We start from the raw sequence: 17,197 nt of genomic DNA on the forward strand, positions 1-17,197 counted from the left end.
AACACAAATTGAGCTTCCATTATCTACTCAAACAAAAGAATTTTTCTTTTTCTTTTGTGTACATGTAGGGGGGAATGTGTGCTCTTAAATTATTAATTATGACTAACTCCAACAAAATATTTGAACAGAGTATCACTAGCTATTCTTATAAACATATAAAAATATGGATATATACATATATATGACATGTGTGTATGTACATACCAAATCCATGCATAGGCACACACCCAAACACAAATGCATAATTCTATTTAAGCCAAGAATTAAAATATTTTGTTTTTCTCTATTTTTTCCTTCTTCTATGAAGCTGCTATGGCTTAGGAACGTACATAAACATAAGCATCTTATTTAATACTTCTTACATTAATACTGGCAGTTGCCAACATGAACAACTTATGTTAAGTCGGTTGTCCAAAATCTCTCACAGAAATATTGGTATTGAGAAAGAATGCAGAAATGTAGTTAAGTTCTCAGGCCATTCGACCAAAGTTTACTTAATCCACAATGTATGTGAAATACAGAACCTGAGACACAGGAACTCATAAATTTAATGCTGCCTAACTAGATGCTAAGTTAACAGCAGCAGCAGAATAAAGTCTCGAAAATATGTAGGGGCATCCAGTTCACACCACACCGAAGTAAGAACAAGGGAGGAGAAAAAAAAAGCAAGTTCATGAAACTGTTTTTTTCCCTGTAAATATTTACTAACACACTTCTGAAAGAAAGCACAAGTCATTGTTGAATATATTATCATTTTCTTATTTGTTTGAGAAACAAATGTATTACAGAATGCGAATTAAGAAAGACAGAAAGAAAAACATAGTTATCTTGTTAAAAAATGTCCTGTGTTCACTTTAGATTCTTTATTCTAGGGAAAAATTATAAAAATGTTTTTAGGTGAAAAATATTTAATTTTTCAAGATATGTGAAAATTTCAGAAAAAAATTCTAATTTTTATCTGCTTGGCCACCAGAAGCTAGTAAAAGTAATTTACACAGTAACAACAATGTATTCACTACTAGCCGAAAGCTAATACACAGGCACAATCTCCTTCAGTCTGTCCAACAGTGCCAAGAGATAGGCTGAAGAACTCATCTTTCTATACTATCCATCAATTAAAATAAAATTTAAAGATAAAAACACACATGGCCAGGCACGTTGGCTCACACCTATAATCCCAGCACTTTGGGTGGCTGAGGCTGGCAGATTACTTGAGATCAAGAGTTCGAGACCAGCCCAGCCAACATTGTGAAACCCCGTCTCTACTAAAAATACAAAAATTAACTGGGCGTGGTGGTGCATGCCCATAGTCCCAGCTACTCGGGAGACTGAGGCAGGAGAATCGCTTGAACCTGGGAGGTAGAGGTTGCAGTGAGCCAAGATCGTGCCACTGCACTCCAGCCTGGGCGACAAAGCTAGACTTTGTCTCAAACACATACACACACAGACACAGACACACACACACACACACACACACACACACACACAGAGTAGCAACATCCTGACTACTGGTCATTCTATTCAACTTCAAACATGTCTAAAGTTAGAGGAAACACAAGTGTTTCAACCGGAATGTCCTCCTCCTGTGTCCAGAGTAAGAAGCGAGAGGGTAACCCAGAGCCACAAACTTCTAGTTGACTTTCACCAACAACAATTTCATTCAGGTCCATGGAGGAGGATAACTCAATGAGTATTCTGCTTTTCTTTTAAAAAGCTTAATGAAGGTTCAATTACTTTCTTTTAAAAAATTCACCAATGGTCACACAACTTTACGCAAAAATGTAACCTAAATTTTATAATTTTACAAACTAACTAATTGTAGATATCAATCTTTGAACTAGCAGCAGGAAAACCAACATTATAAATGAAAATGGAATTGCAGTTCACTTTCTGTGAGGGTAGAGGATGAGAATCAATTGTAACAAAAAAAAAGAGGATGCAAAATAAAAGCGAGAATAATGGAAAGGAAAAGAGAAAAGGGAGAGACAGGAGGATGAAAAAAGGCAGCACGTGACAGTGAAAAAGGCAGGCAATAAGGTAAGGGAGGGATGAAGGGGCAAAGGGAGATAAAATATTTTTAGCAAAACAACTCTTGTCCAAAGCTTGCCCAAGTTCCAGACCATCACTTGTATCTGTTTTCTTTCTTTTTTTCTTTTTTTTTTTTTATTTTTGAGACAGAGTGTTGCTCTGTCGCCCAGGCTGGAGTGCAGTGGTGCAATCTTGGCTCACTGCAGCCTCCACCTCCCAATTCTCGTGCCTTAGTCTCCCAAGTAGATGGGATTACAGGCACGTGCCACTATGCCCAGCTAATTTTCTGTATTTTTTTTTTTAATTAGAGACAGGGTTTCACCATGTTGCCGAGGGTGGTCTCGAGCTCCTGAGCTCAGGCAATCTGCCCACCTCCCAAAGTGCTGGGATTACAGGCGTGAGCCACCGCGCCTGGCCATGTATCTGTTTTCTGACAGAGGGATTACCTCTCCAGTAATTTTTTAAAAATTCTTTCTGTACCTAAACAGTAACGGTCTCTCTTTTTTTTTTTTTTTTCAAATTTCCATGATTATTTTTACATAAAAGTTCAAGTCTGAAAGCTCCACTTGTGTGTAAAGGAATGGCTTTTATTTTACAAATATACTTTGGAACCTACACACCATTGCTCCGTTTAGTGCACAAAACCTCAGAGTTGTCCTGACATTCGAAACCCGACAGTCTTTCCTTTGTAAAGGACTTGGGGATGTCTCCTTCCATAGTGCCTGAAAATTACAATCAAAATCAGTGTTCACTGATTGTGCAAAGCCTTATAAATATATTCCCTTGCTTGAGCAGTAATCTTCTATCGCCCAAGATGGTTGTTTTTAATAGCAAGAAAACAACAGGGATGTGCCCAAAGTGTCAGAAGCTCTCAAAGGAACATTCATAGTTGGTCATCAGAGAGAAATTGTCCTCCAAGCTGCACTATGTATGCAGAGCAAGGGCACCTAATATTGCAATCACAGCCAGACTCTATAGAAAGGTACACTGTGCCTCAATTCAGCCTGGCAAAGCACCTCCCACCCACCCCACTGCACCTTTACCTGGTGGCTTGCTTCTTTCCACCCATCTACCTACACATCCTCCCTACATACCCATAAACCACTGGTCCTTACTATATTCAATACCGTAAGAATGTTTTATATAAAAATTCATTAAATAATATACCGCTTTTGATATACTGATCCTACAAACTGTAACTCTGTGAAATGGTTCAACACGATGTCATCACTATACAGCAACTTGTTTCATTTACAGTATCTGTTTCACTTCTACTCATGAGCTAATATAATTCAATTTTTTTTAACTGCACACAGGCTGCTAGACACATGTGCATGGCAAATGGAATCTGAACTTAGCTTAACAGCCTCATTTATTCCTGATGGTTTAAATTATTTCATCACAATTAATGACACCCCCTCAGCTTCCTGTGCAGCGCTGCCAGATGTTCAGAGACCACAAAGCCACTCTCTTCTTTGACGGCTGGTGACAAGTCGTCCTCTGAAGGACGTTCCCTAGGTGCGCGGGCCGGATGACACCTCCATTGCTTAGCACCTCTCTGTCTCCCAGAGTAACCATGGAGAGGAAAAGGCAGGAAGGCATGAGAAACCAGCAAATGCATTAGCGAGGGCAAATTATGTGAAGTGATCTAAACTCGGAGGAACTTGGCTCCTGCCAGAGGAGTTCCTAACCTTGTTGTTTTATGAAAGGGCTCTTTGCCTCCACCTTCCACCACTGGCATCCACTGAGTGCCTACCATGGCGTCAGTCCTCAGGGAAAGTCAGAACAATAATCATATAAACTTTTCCACAGGGATCTGTTTGGTTCTTAGTAATTTTGTTTTGCATAGGGGGAGTGTTTTTTAAACTTAACCCCTCCGTCATGATCTTCATCTTGTTTTTAAGGGTAAACAGTTTGAAATCACTGTCCTCGTGTTCGGCTGTGATTATCTTCTATACTACTCGGTAAAAACTTCCAATAGAAACATACAACATTTTGGCAACTTGTGGTAAATGGTTTTCCGCCATTTACTTCGGTTTAGGAGGATTTAATCTTTTCAGGGGCTTTTGTTGTTGTTCTTGTTAGGTTTGTTTGTCATTATTGTTTTGTTAATTTTTTAAAGAAAATATTGAAAAACAGACTTCACACTTTTTCTATGTTGATTCTGATGTGGGTATAATCATTTACCTCCTTTAATAAGAAAAAAGTTTTTCTCAGTGCAGGAATTCAGAAATAATAATTATATTCCTCATTCAAATTTCATATAAAAATCTAAATTCACATAATCGCAGGCAGCTAAGAAGGTAGCAGAAATAGTAAACACACTAATACTTTCACAATAAGAATCCAATTCCACAAGTCTAATTTAGAAAACATTTCCATAAACTAGAGAACATGTGGCAGACATTTTATGGATTATTTTTTAAATGTTTAAAAAAAAAAAGTTGATCTTATTCAGGGAATAAGGGGCCTTTCCGTTTGCCAAAAAGTGTAATAGGAAAACAGACAGGCCACCTGTGTCAGCCCACCCTATAGTATGAACATGAGCTATAAGGGCATTTTGGAAAATATTTTCAAACTGAGATGAGAAAAAAAAATTCAGTATCAATACAGATTCCAAGCAGATGCAAAAGGCTTCTGTGCATGTTAGTGATTATGTGTGTGGCCTACACAGGCTAACTTCAGATTCCTCCAAAACTCAGTGTACTTTCTCTTTTTAAGCTACTTGTGTGTGATTAAAACTAGAGCCTCATCCATATGAATTTTGACAATGGATACAAACACAGAGTAAACCAATCAAACCCAACAAGTTGAATTTTCTCCCTCTTAGGTGGCTTTTTCAATTCTAAATGACTACTGAATTTTACCAGACACTCCATACTTAATATTTTGACAGCTGTTGATTAAAATTACTTTACTGGGTAGTCCTATGAAACAGTCTAGTTTTTATCAGAATTGAGGCACTCGAAGGGAAGCTGAGATGGTGGCATACTTGCAGCAAGCAGACAATAGGAAACTCTTAGCACTCCCAGAGTTACGTCAAATTTTCCATGGACCGAAACTAAAATGAAATACTTCAATTACTGAGAGGTAGATAAGTAAAATAAACAATTAATTTCACACGGTGAAGTCAGGAGAGAGTCATATGGACCTCATTCTGTTGTCTCCAAACATTTTATCAGAGGGGAAAAAGGAGCTGAATAAACTTTAAACTCTCATGTAGGGATGTATTGCTTGTGTGTCCCTGGCAGATGTGGAAAGGAGATGAAATGGGCAAGGGAGAATCAAATATCCCATCGCTGCAGGTTTGCTGAGGGAAAGAGCACTGCAAAGATCTCACATCTGGCAATCATTTGTCAATAGCTGGAAAGAGAACTGCAGGAAACTTTCTGGCTCTTGGAGAAGATGAAAAGACAAAAACCATGTGTCACACACACACAAACACACACACACACACTCACTCACTCTGCAATGGTACAATGACTACTACACTTATTCTCTACCCCTCCCTTCCCCCACTAAATTTAATGATCTTCAGATATACTCTACTCCATGGTCAAAAACATGCAGTCACTTGACTTGTTAAAGCTGCAGTGTATGTACATTTTTCAAATAAACCCCAGGGCTGATGTTAGAAAATCAAAATCAGTCAAGCATAGACCGCCTGGTACTTTGGGCAGGAATCCTTGTGGTTTAGTCAATAAACAGAATCTGAATGAAAGACACCACAGTAACTAGACAGTAACGTTTTGAACAGATCTTAACCTGAAAGAGGGGGTTGGGGGACCGGTACACTGGTGACCAAGGATATAAGGCTACTGGTCCACTTAGACTGCTCTACCTGCAACACGACTTTGTTTAGCACAAGGTCATCTATTTGGAACAGGAAAAAAAGAGAGAGAGTGAACTTATATTTGGGGGGATGTTGTGGACATATCTGTGAAGGAAACAACCTTTTCAAAAAAATAAGTTATACCTATTTAATAAGGTGGTAAGGGGAACTTCAGATTTTGTTTAGTTCATACTGGTGTTAAAAAATATAGAAAATTTGCTGGATTCATTGTGAGTTCATAAACATGACCAGCTTTGCCCCAGTAGGTTTATCATGTAATAAAAAGTTTTCAAGACACCCTATACAAAAGTAATTAACTTCTCCAACATCACAGGAATTTAAATCTGTTCATAGTGATCGACAGACTTCGATGAGCAGCTTTTGGTTCCCCCTTATGCTGCATTTAACTAGCAGCAGCAGCCGAGCTCATCCCCGTGATTCCAGAAGAGAATGCTGCAGGTTGTTTAATAACCTGGCAAATTCACAGTAGCTTGTCAAATTATTACAGGAACAGTGTCATCACTAAACAAGCCTGATCACGGTTAATTACAATGCAGACCAGAGAGCAGCCACAATTGTTCATTAATTACAGGAAGCACCTCATTTAAATTTTATGGAAATTTACACTTGCACCCCAGTATGTCTGAAAAAAAGTGATCCTTCACGCATTCACAGAAGAAAGAAGTCTGTGGTTTATAAAACATCACAGTAAATTGTGTCTAATCTAGTACCGAAATACTGGTTCATTATTTACTCTAATTTTCTAAGCACTTCAGCATTGAAAAATACCGAGTCAAACCTCACATCTTGAATTCCCAACCAAGGAAAGAACTGTGCTGAGCTAAATGTAAAAACGTAACACATGAGGCACAACTGAACTAACAGGGTAACTTTTCTCTGATAAAAGTAAAATATCAGCAATTAAGTAGACTCTAAATTAGAATAACCATTTCTTAGAAGATTATTGCATAAGAGTGTAATTATTTGCTACTATTCGTCAGTTAACCTCCCAAACTGGAGTATCCACTTCAAAAGCCACTGGGGAAAATAAACAAAGTTAGAGAATCAAAATCTTGATTTCCAGTTATTTTTCTGAATCAAGCAATATTAACACAAAACACAGCAGATGCCCTTGCAAAAGTCAAGTCAGGCACAGACTTGAAGGATGACAGTCATTCAAAACCAAAGATACATTCATAACAGAGTAGGGGATCTTGGGATTATTGAAAAATAAAGCTGCTAAGAAATCTGAAATTTTAGGAATAAAAGGTAAAGGTTTAAAAGGAAGAAGGCAAAGAGCAGAAAGGGGCTCCACCAGTCATGAGAACCTATGTCAGCTACAATATAAAAGTAAACCAGATTTGAGGGCTGTATGTCTAAACAAAAATCCTTTCTAAGAAAGAATATAAACAAACCGTTGCTCCTAAATTGAGGTGTATGGGAGGTTATTCTCAGAATCAAGAGGCCAAACAGCAAATCCTCTAGTGATGATAATGCCTAGCCCTAGGGGAAAGCCTATGATACAAGCAGGAGGAGGAGATGACTGGCAAGTCCTATAGTGAGTTCCCTAGAGTATAAAGCTGTGCTGAACAATAAGAAATGGCTCATTCTCTAGGAAAAAATTTAAAAACGACGAGGACACATGCCATGGCAAGAATGAAAACAGTCTAAGCTAAAAAATACTCCTGAAATAGATAGCTGGTGAAAAGTATATTAAGCATCAAGTTTATTATGACGGACATAATATGGATATGTACTAGGTATTTCTAAAATGTGCAAAAGTCATATTTAGGAAGGCAGAGGAAAAAGAAGAGAGGAATAAATGCTTCAAGTGGGTCCCAGCTACTTGACCAACTCTCCATAGTTGATCATCTTTTAACAGATTCAGTATGTCCACGCAGTCCAGCAAAATGATGTTCCGCAATGAGGAATCCAATAATATCACTTTCATTACTTTGCCCAGGAACTTGGTCTTTTTTTGCAAGGTCCTTGCTGAACTATCAAGCCCACAATCTGGTTTATCTACAACCAGAATGTTACTTTAACTTGTAAATATAACATTTTCTACATTTTCTCCCGTAGTATGTCAATGTACTCAATAGGTTTTTTTTTTCCAGTTTTATCTCACACACTCACATCTGCAAAACCCATTTTTCTTTTCACTGTAACTCAAGGTTTAAAAACAGATTTCCAACAATCACCCATGACAGACCATTCCAGGTGATGTGTTCGAAGAACATCACTCGTCCTACCCAAAAAAGGTCAAGGATCAGACTACTCTCCACAAAAAGTCTTCCATCACTCTGCATTTGCGTGTCACACACAAGCTGTTAGCTTTCTAGAACTAGGAAATACATGATCGTGTCTCATATGTGTCCCACCTGCTTTTCTGTTGTATCAGAGCCATACACCACCCAGACAGTACCAGTTTGGGGCACAGCAGAGCTCAGGTGGTCTTCCCTAGGCCAAGAGCAGGTGTGCTAGAGATGGCATACCCTTCGGTACCATAAAAACTGAAACCTCCTCCAACCACCACTTCCACCCTCATTCTCACTGTGTAGAAGTCCATTTTTTAAATGGTTCTCTTTTCTCATTTGTGGTTCTAAATCAGTACAAATGTTTTAAAACTGAGCTCACTATGCTCATCTTATAAGCCTGAAAATTTAGAAAATGAGGCCAAATGGAGGTTCTAAAAAAAAAAAGTATAAGTTTCCTCACGCTAGGGAATGCTATCCATGTTGAAACTTAAGCCTGCATCTTTGCATTGGCACACACATTCCTTAAATATTATAAGGTACATGGAAATGGAGGCATGCCTTTAGCCAAAATGTCATATTTACATTTTTAATTTGTAATACACCAAACCACTTCTAATGTCTCAAGACCACACAAAATGAACTGAATTTCAATTCAACAGTTCCACCAAAAAAAGCACTTTGCTAACATACTCCTACTACACCACAAGACATATCTTCCAATCCATGAAGAAGATATTTGTCATTAAGTCCTACTTTTCTGATAAGCACCCAGTTGAATGGCTGCTGTTCTCCTGAGCTAGGAGACCATATTATAGGAAGCATGACTTACTCACATATATCCCCAAGTGCTTAGCACAGTCCTTAGCACACGATAATAAAAGTCTTAGAAGGTGAAAGCTAATATTTACTGGGTACCTATTATGTGGCAGGTCCTGTACTAACTGCTGAATATATGTTAGGTCCTTTAAATTCTCATAATCACCTTGTATGGTACATCTCCATCTTACAGATGGGAAAACTAAGGCTCACTTAAATTAAGTGACTTGCCAAAGGTCTCACAGCAACTTGTGTCAACTCTAGGTAGTCAACCTTCAGAGACCATGTACTTACTGCAGTATGTATATATTTCTTGACAGAACAAACAAACGATCTACAGTTACAGACAACTCGTCCTGAAAAGGACCTTTGGCTGTGCATACACTACAGTAGTCCCTCTTCACACCTGTCTCAATGGTTGTCTTTTCCTGATGGCACTGATATACCCAAATGGCTTTCCAGGACCACAGTTTCTGTCACACCACCCCCAGCTGAGAAAACAGTTAAGACTCCAACCTGGACTTCCAGCCTGTGGCCTGGCTCCTCCAGGTTTGGGCAGAAGTCTGCCCCCAGCACTCTGCCAGTACATGCCAATGGAACCTGAGGGAATACAGCCACATTAGATGTTGTGTATGAAGGCTGCTGAGAACTGCACAGTCACACTTGACCCAGGCTGAGAGAGGAAATCCCAACTGCGGGTCTACAACAGGTCATCGTGGCTTGACATGTATGTGACACTTAGTATGTCAAATATATAGTGAACACCATATAACAAAGTTTATTAACTACCAGAAGGTAAATTTCAAGAAGAAAAAAGCAACATAAATTTTGTTTCTCCTTGTATTCACAGCATGCAGCACACAGTAGGCACCTAATAAATATCCACAGACAGGAGGAAGGGGAAAGAAGGAAGGAAATGCAGGAAGGGGAAAAGACCAAAATAGATAGTTTCTGTTTCACATTGGTAACAAAAATTTTTTCTTTTCCTCTTTCCTTTAGTTTTCTTATGTAGGAATTAAAACAATACATTCTACAATGCTTAAGTTCCTTTACATTCTTAAAATATGTATTCAAATTTATTTTTCCTGTTCCTGGTATAGGCTAGCACAGGCAGACTTCTATTTATCAATATTTATTATTAATAGTCATTTAAACATGTTATCTTTAAGTTTAAAAACCTTGTTTTATATATCTGTCCTAATAATAAAAAAACAAGGTTAAAACTTAATGAACATTTCTTTATATTTAAAATTCTACACTGAAAGCCACTAAGATCCCTTTTTCAAAACTAAGCTATTATAACTAGTCAATACCATCCTTAAATACTGCCTACTGTCCCTTGCTTATTTCATTTCAGATTTTTTAAGATTAAACAAGGTTTTAGATTCCACCTAAACATGTTTTCTGCTTTTTAAAAATTTCTAACTGTTCCTCATTATTTCCAGACTTATACTACCCTCACTAATCACATAACTGTCTATATGTCCCTAAACTCAACACATCAACTAAGCATCATCTCACCTTTGTCTTCTTTCCCTATCAAAGCACTCCTCTGTTTTGTTTAGTTTCACTTTTTTAAAACTCAATTAAAATCATCTGTGCTAATCAATTCGCGTTGTTCAGACATCAGTTTTCAGCCATGCATGTCAGCTTAGAAGGTTCTTCCCTCTTTCTTTTCACCCAAAAATCAGTACACTCATTCAAACTTAAACAATGTTCAGTATACCTCACCTTGCAAGTTCACTAGTGAATATCATTGGGAAAAAAAAAAAAAAACCCACACTCAGTCAACGCTTCAAACATTTTTAGGTCCAGTTCTCTCATTCTTTCCAAGTCTTTTGTTCTTTACTAGGCTCATAAGGTAAAATGGACAGAGTGTCATCTGTCTTTGAAGTTTATAACCACTCTTTACCCAAGAATTTCACACATGGAGGCCAATGTGCCAGTCACTATGTGGGCATCTTACGTGTAGATTAACCCTCATTTTCCTCTCAACACTCTTACGGAGTATGAGCATCTCCAGTCGACAAACAAAAAAACTGAGGCTTTGAGTAGGTAAATAACTAGCTCAGAGTCACATGTTATTAAGTTGCAAAGCCTGGATTCCAACTTAAGAAATGAGAAAGCAAAAAAAGGTTGAGAATACATTTCAAGGAAGTTAATTAAAAAAAAAATGTAATAACTACATTTAGTGACATCCATTCTAGAGGTATTTGTTGATGTTTCATATGAAAGAAATTACAAAGAAGACAACAAAGGAAAAAGGTGCTAACAGAAATCAAGACCTACTACTTGCTCCTTGGTCTAGGACAACACAAGCAACAAAAAAGGGAATTTATCCTCTTAACTGAGGAATGAGACAGAAATGGGGCAGCAAGAAGAACGGGGACACTGTGCATTTGTGTTGGGTCACACATAGAAATAATGCTGATTCTACCCCTCAGTTGACATATGGAGGGCCACTAATGAGTTCTGCAACAGTAATTCTCCCCAGGGAGCAACAGAAGGGAAAAGAAAAAAATTAACCTTACAAGATTCCAAATCAAAATGAATCCCCCCAAAACCTTCTTATAAAACCTCAATCAATGTGACTTAACAAAGGCAGATTCAGTAAGCCATATACTGCAAATTAAGTGTAAACCTCATCCGATCTCACATACACAAAACAAATTCCTACTTACCTTAAGATTATTTGACCACGTCACAAACACTAAGTTTCTAGTTCTTTTTATCTTCACAGTCACTGAATGCACTTTATAAACATTCTCAAGAGGGAAGGAGAAAGTTAAACAACTAAAATTACATGCAATTACAACTTGAGACACTTAGAAATACACCGTTTCTAAGAGAAAACATAAAGTTCTGTGAGTAAGTTGGGAGGAAACGGTGGCAAACTACCAGTATGTTTCAACAATCATAATCACAAAAAGGAACTAGTAAGGAAGTGGGTACATTTTCAAACTTAGAGTGCTAGGATTTCTGAGCAGAAAAATATACCCATAAGAATCTTTGAAAGTGGACTCCCATATTCTGAAAAATGAGGAACTAGAGATTCAAATCAAAATTGGTTTGCGAAGTTCACTGAAGGGTTCACAGTCTAAAAACATACCACACTCTCCCCCATCCACTACAATCAGCATCATCAGTTAGGGAAATGTTTCAGCACGGAGAGGCAAACCATCTCTCTTCCTGAATTCAAAACATACTAAGGAAGATACAAAAGAGACAAAAGTTGATAACCTAATTAGTTGTAATTTAGTACATCTCATTCCACCTTTTGATTTAGAAGCCTCCGAAGTTAGCCAGCTATAAGCAATCAAAAAATGACTGAAGAAAAATCAGGTATCAATTGTCTAACTCCTTATTATCACTCCATTGTAAATTAGGATAATAAAATATGGGGTGTGCCTAACCATTATTTAATTTTAAACTGATTTGGGGAATTCCATTTTATCCACTTTTCCTCTGTCCTAGCATCTAGTGCCTGTTTTAAGACATACTATATAGTACAAAGTTCTACAAAGATTTTCCAAAGTGCTCACAGTGATTAAGATGACAGGTACTTAACTTTTTATTCTTTTTGTATGATTGTATATGTTGCTTTTAAAGTAATAAAATCATTTAACTTAAAAACAAAAAAAAGGTGAACTGTTCAGCTAATATTTCTAAACATTATGCCACAGGTTTAATTATGGAATAACTGTCTACAACTGATGTAAATTTCATTATCTTAGAGCTGTAACAGGAAGTCAGAGGCCTTAAAAGGGACCCTCTGAAATCCCCAGGGCAAGAGGAGGCTGAGTATGTATCTACTCTCCTGTACATACATACCTCAAAGGAATCATGGTGTGTGAGAGAGCTATTTACAACTTACTTTGTGTATAATCAGCAGAAACAAAAGATAGGACAACAAGTATAAAGGCCTGTCTCTCTCCCCTCAGGAGAATTCAACAAGGGAGGGCCAGTGGGCATTCACTTCAGTGTCAAAAGGGCTTCCAGAAAACACATTTTCTGTGGGGCAGAGAGGAAATATGGCAGGCTTCCTACACACACACACCACACGCACACACATACACGCGTTCTTTGTTTACTGAGATCACACACAAAAAATCCTGTTAGGGACCAGACTCCTGAAAAGAAGCCATAAAAAGCTCCAGGTTGTAAATGGGAGCTACCGTTGAAAATATCTGAAGATGAATGGCCATGAAAACTGGGTGGTAGGAACGGGACAAAGGGGAAAAGAAAAAGGCACAGAAATGGGAACTTGAGAAAAGAATCATGTTATGAAGAAAAGGGCTCATAGTCAGGGATGCCTCCTGCAGAGCCAGGGTCCACTTGAAATTTCCATTTTACTTTTAAATATTAAATATGCAGGTAGGCATCTGCCTGATAGACACTATGAAAGTCACAGCCTAAATAAACAAACTAACTTCCATGTGACCTCCCGTCTCCTCAGTCAAGCTGGCCCCAAGCCCAGATCAGTTCTGAAGTGTATGTGTTTTGGTGGCTTCAGTCTGGCAGTGTTGAAGGGACAAAGACCTTGGAAAAGAATGATATACAACGTAAGTTTAAAAAAAAAAAAAAAAAAGAAGGAGAGAGATAAACAGAAATAAAGCCCCATCAGAGGGCTCCTGAGCAACATGGCTAGGTACAAGCACTGCCCGATTCCAAGCCAAAGGGAAGACCCAACAGCACTCCAGCCTAGTTTCAGGGGTTATACAATGCCAAGCGGCAAGAGGAAAAATCACTCCGATAACACAAAGAGTTCAGGAAGACCATTAAGTGAAGTAGATTTGACAATAAGCTCACCAGGAGTCCCTGTGAGAAAGAGCAGATAAAGAAATAAACAAATTACCCAACGCTGTAAAGATGAAGATGCACGCTAAACACACTGCTGCAAAATAAATGAATACAAAAGCAGAAACACAGGAAGGTGAGCTACGTGGCAGGGTATGCAATTAAATTCTACCTTCATTTTTCAGCCTACAATTTAACTAGAAGACAAAATTCTGGGCCTGAACTTTCTCTACCACAGGACCCCAGGCTAAGACTCAGAAGGACCAAGAATATAGAACCTAAGGCCGAAGAAGGAACCCACTGCTCCCTGAACAGAAAGCAACTAGTAAATCAAAACAGTGTCAAGCTGGATGTGGTGGATCACACCTGTAATCCTGGCACTTAGGGAGGCCAAGGCAGGAGACCAGGAGTTCTAGACCAGCCTGGGCAACACAGGGAGAAAAGTAAGAATAAAAGAAAAATTAGCTGGGTGTGGTAACATGCACCTGTAATCCTAGGAGGATTACTTAAGCCCAAGAGTTCAAAATTAAAAGGAGCTATGAGTGTGCTACCACACTTCAGCCTGGGTGACAGAGTGAAACCCTGTCTCAAATACATGCATACATACATGCATATATACATACTAACAACACAGCATTTATCCAGCCTGGGTGACAGAGTGAAACCCTGTCTCAAATAAATAAATAAATAAATAAATAAATAAATAAATAAATAAAACACGGTATTTATCCATTTTCAAATATGGAATGACCAGAAATACATTCATTGTTATACAGTCCTCAGATGAGGCAGAGTTGTAGCAATAGGAACATGATAAGGATGGGAGATATTTTATAGGAGAGGAACTGGATAGGACAGGTGCCAGTGCCTGAAAGAGACACAGATCTCCTCTGGAGTTATCTCAGAGCAATGAACTATAGGATCAGCATAAGATAAAAGAAAACGGAAAAGAGTCAATCAGTATGTGATTCTGTTATGCAACAGCTTGAGAGACACAGAAGATGACGGAGGTGGGGGGATGCCGGGGTTTGGGGTGGAGCAGGTACGATGTCCTCATAGGCGCCAGGAGCTATTTCACTAAGCTTCACTCTTGCTCTTCCTCAGGAACTGATGCTCCAGGGGGAGCTGCCAAAGAACAGTGCCCTGGGCTCTGTGATAGGAGCAACCTCTGCAGGTACAATTACAGGAGATTTTCACAGTCACAAACAACAACAAAAACACCTTGTTTTTATACTGTGAAATATGGGATAAAAGGCAAAAATCTCTCTTCCTTGGTGACACCCTGAGGAGCCTAATGGACCATGAATAATGCTAAAATTACATAGAATCTTTCTTTCAGAGTGCTCAAAGGACTTTACACATAATATTTATTAATTCCCACATGAGACAAGTAAGGAAGAGGAGAAATTTCCATTGTACTCCTTTTATTTCTAAACGAGAAAACTGAGACCTATCACTATGGTCTCCCTCTACATTTGATAAAAATGGACAGAAGGGAAATTAAGACAAAGTTCTCTCAATGACTTCGCTAGTGCTTTACTTGAAAAACATCCTACTATTGCACAGATTTCACGTACTTCCTGCAATTCTTGTTTTACCTGGACTTTAGCATTGGAGAAAATGAGAATGAAGTCACTTGTACCAGATCCATGGATGGGTTCTTTTTTTTTTTTTTTTTTTTTTTTTGAAACAGAGTCTCGTTCTGTCACCCAGGCCAGAGCACAGGGGCGCGATCGTGGCTCATTGCAAGCTATGCCCCCTGGGTTCAAGCGATTTTTCTGCCTCAGCCTCCCGAGTAGCTGGAGGGACTACAGGCACCCACCACCACACCCAGCTAATTTTTTGTACTTTTAGTAGAGATGGGGCTTTACCATGTTAGCCAGGATGGTCTCAATCTCCTGACCTCGTGATTTGCCTGCCTCAGCCTCCCACAGTGCTGGGATTATAGGCGTGAGCCACCGTGCCCAGCCTTTTTATTTTTCTTTGAAGATGGAGTCTCACTGTGTCACCTAGGCTGGAGTGCAGTGGCGTGATCTCGGTTCACTGCAACCTCTGCCTCCTGGGTTCAAGTGATTCTCCTGCCTCAGCCTCCCAAGTAGCTGGGATTACAGGTGCCCGCCACTACGCCCGGCTAATTTTTGCACTTTTAGTAGAGATGGGGTTTCTCCATGTTGGCCAGGTTGGTCTCCAACTCCTGACCTAAAGTGATCTGCCCACCTTGGCCTCCCAAAGTGCTGGGATTACAGGCGTGAGCCACCGCACCCAGAGGGTTCTTATATTCAAGAAAAAAAGGTACAGAACTCTATTATTTTCTATTGGTTTCCAATCATTCTTGTAATACATTATTTTGGAAATTGAACACCCCAGGTTGTTGTTTATGGGCAAATATATTGTCAACTCTGACAATTGACATTAAATGCAATTTGAAGTATGCCACACCCAGGTTAACTTATTTTCTATCCTCAACGCTCAACTCCTGCTATCTCAAAGACAGGTAATACTGAAAGAGTTCTAGCTTTGCAATTAGACCTCTGTTTAAATCTCTACTGCAATATCTTGTAAACTTGCTCACTTATCTCAGAGCCTTGTTTCCTGCATCTGTAAAATGAGGATACTTACATTTATTGTGCAGGGTTGGCAAGGCTGAATGAGATAACACATGTAAAGCACCTAAGCATTCAGTAGGTACACAGTGTATCTGTAAATGCTACTTTGCCCCCAGCCCACAAAAGCATCACCACGGCATACCAATCCAATGAGGGCTGAGAACTTTGAGACCATCACGGAAGCCATATAGGGGAAAGGAAAGCAAGTCACAAGGGTCAAAGGAATATTATAAGCAACTGGGGAAACTAAAAACAGAGTTACTTGTCTCACTTAGGGGCCAAGGGCCAACTCAACTACCTTTCAGAAGGCTTCCTAGAGTGATGCTGTGTTTAGAATGACTCAACAGATCGCTCTCGGCTCAGAGGGACTTACTGTTAAAGACTTCACTGGGTGCTGGGCGTGGTGGCTCATGCCTGTAATTCCAGCACTTTGGGGGGCCGAGGCGGGTGGATTACCTGAGGTCAGGAGTTAGAGACTAGCCTGTCCAACATGGAGAAACCCCATCTCTACTAAAAATACAAAAATTAATCCCAGCACTTTGGGAGGCCGAGACGGGCGGATCACGAGGTCAGGAGATTGAGATCATCCTGGCTAACCCGGTGAAACCCCGTCTCGTAGCCGGGCGAGGTGGCGGGCGCCTGTAGTCCCAGCTACTCCGGAGGCTGAGGCACGAGAATGACCTGAACCCGGGAGGCGGAGCTTGCAGTGAGCTGAGATCCGGCCACTGCACTCCAGCCTGGGCGACAGAGAGAGACTCCGTCTCCGGAAAAAAAAAAAAAAAATACAAAAATTAGTCAGGCATGGTGGCAGGCGCCTGTAATCCCAGCTACCTTGGGAGGCTGAGGCAGAAGAATCGCTT

The 17,197-nt window shown here is 39.4% G+C and overlaps 1 protein-coding gene across 2 annotated transcripts in view; it reads right to left on the bottom strand.

Annotated features, from left to right (window-relative positions):
• Positions 1-17,197, bottom strand: part of BNC2 (basonuclin 2) — a 412,566-nt gene that overhangs the window by 256,097 nt on the left and 139,272 nt on the right. The window contains exon 4 of one of the 2 annotated variants that reach the window (XM_011990862.1): positions 9,451-9,534. The exons of the other annotated variant lie outside the window; for it this stretch is intronic. Coding sequence (XP_011846252.1) covers positions 9,451-9,534 — 84 coding nt within the window. The remainder of the gene's footprint in view (positions 1-9,450; positions 9,535-17,197) is intronic. 2 annotated transcript variants of the gene reach the window in all.

This window comes from Mandrillus leucophaeus, unplaced genomic scaffold (genome assembly GCF_000951045.1).
Source record: "Mandrillus leucophaeus isolate KB7577 unplaced genomic scaffold, Mleu.le_1.0 Scaffold384, whole genome shotgun sequence".
NCBI lineage: Eukaryota > Metazoa > Chordata > Mammalia > Primates > Cercopithecidae > Mandrillus > Mandrillus leucophaeus.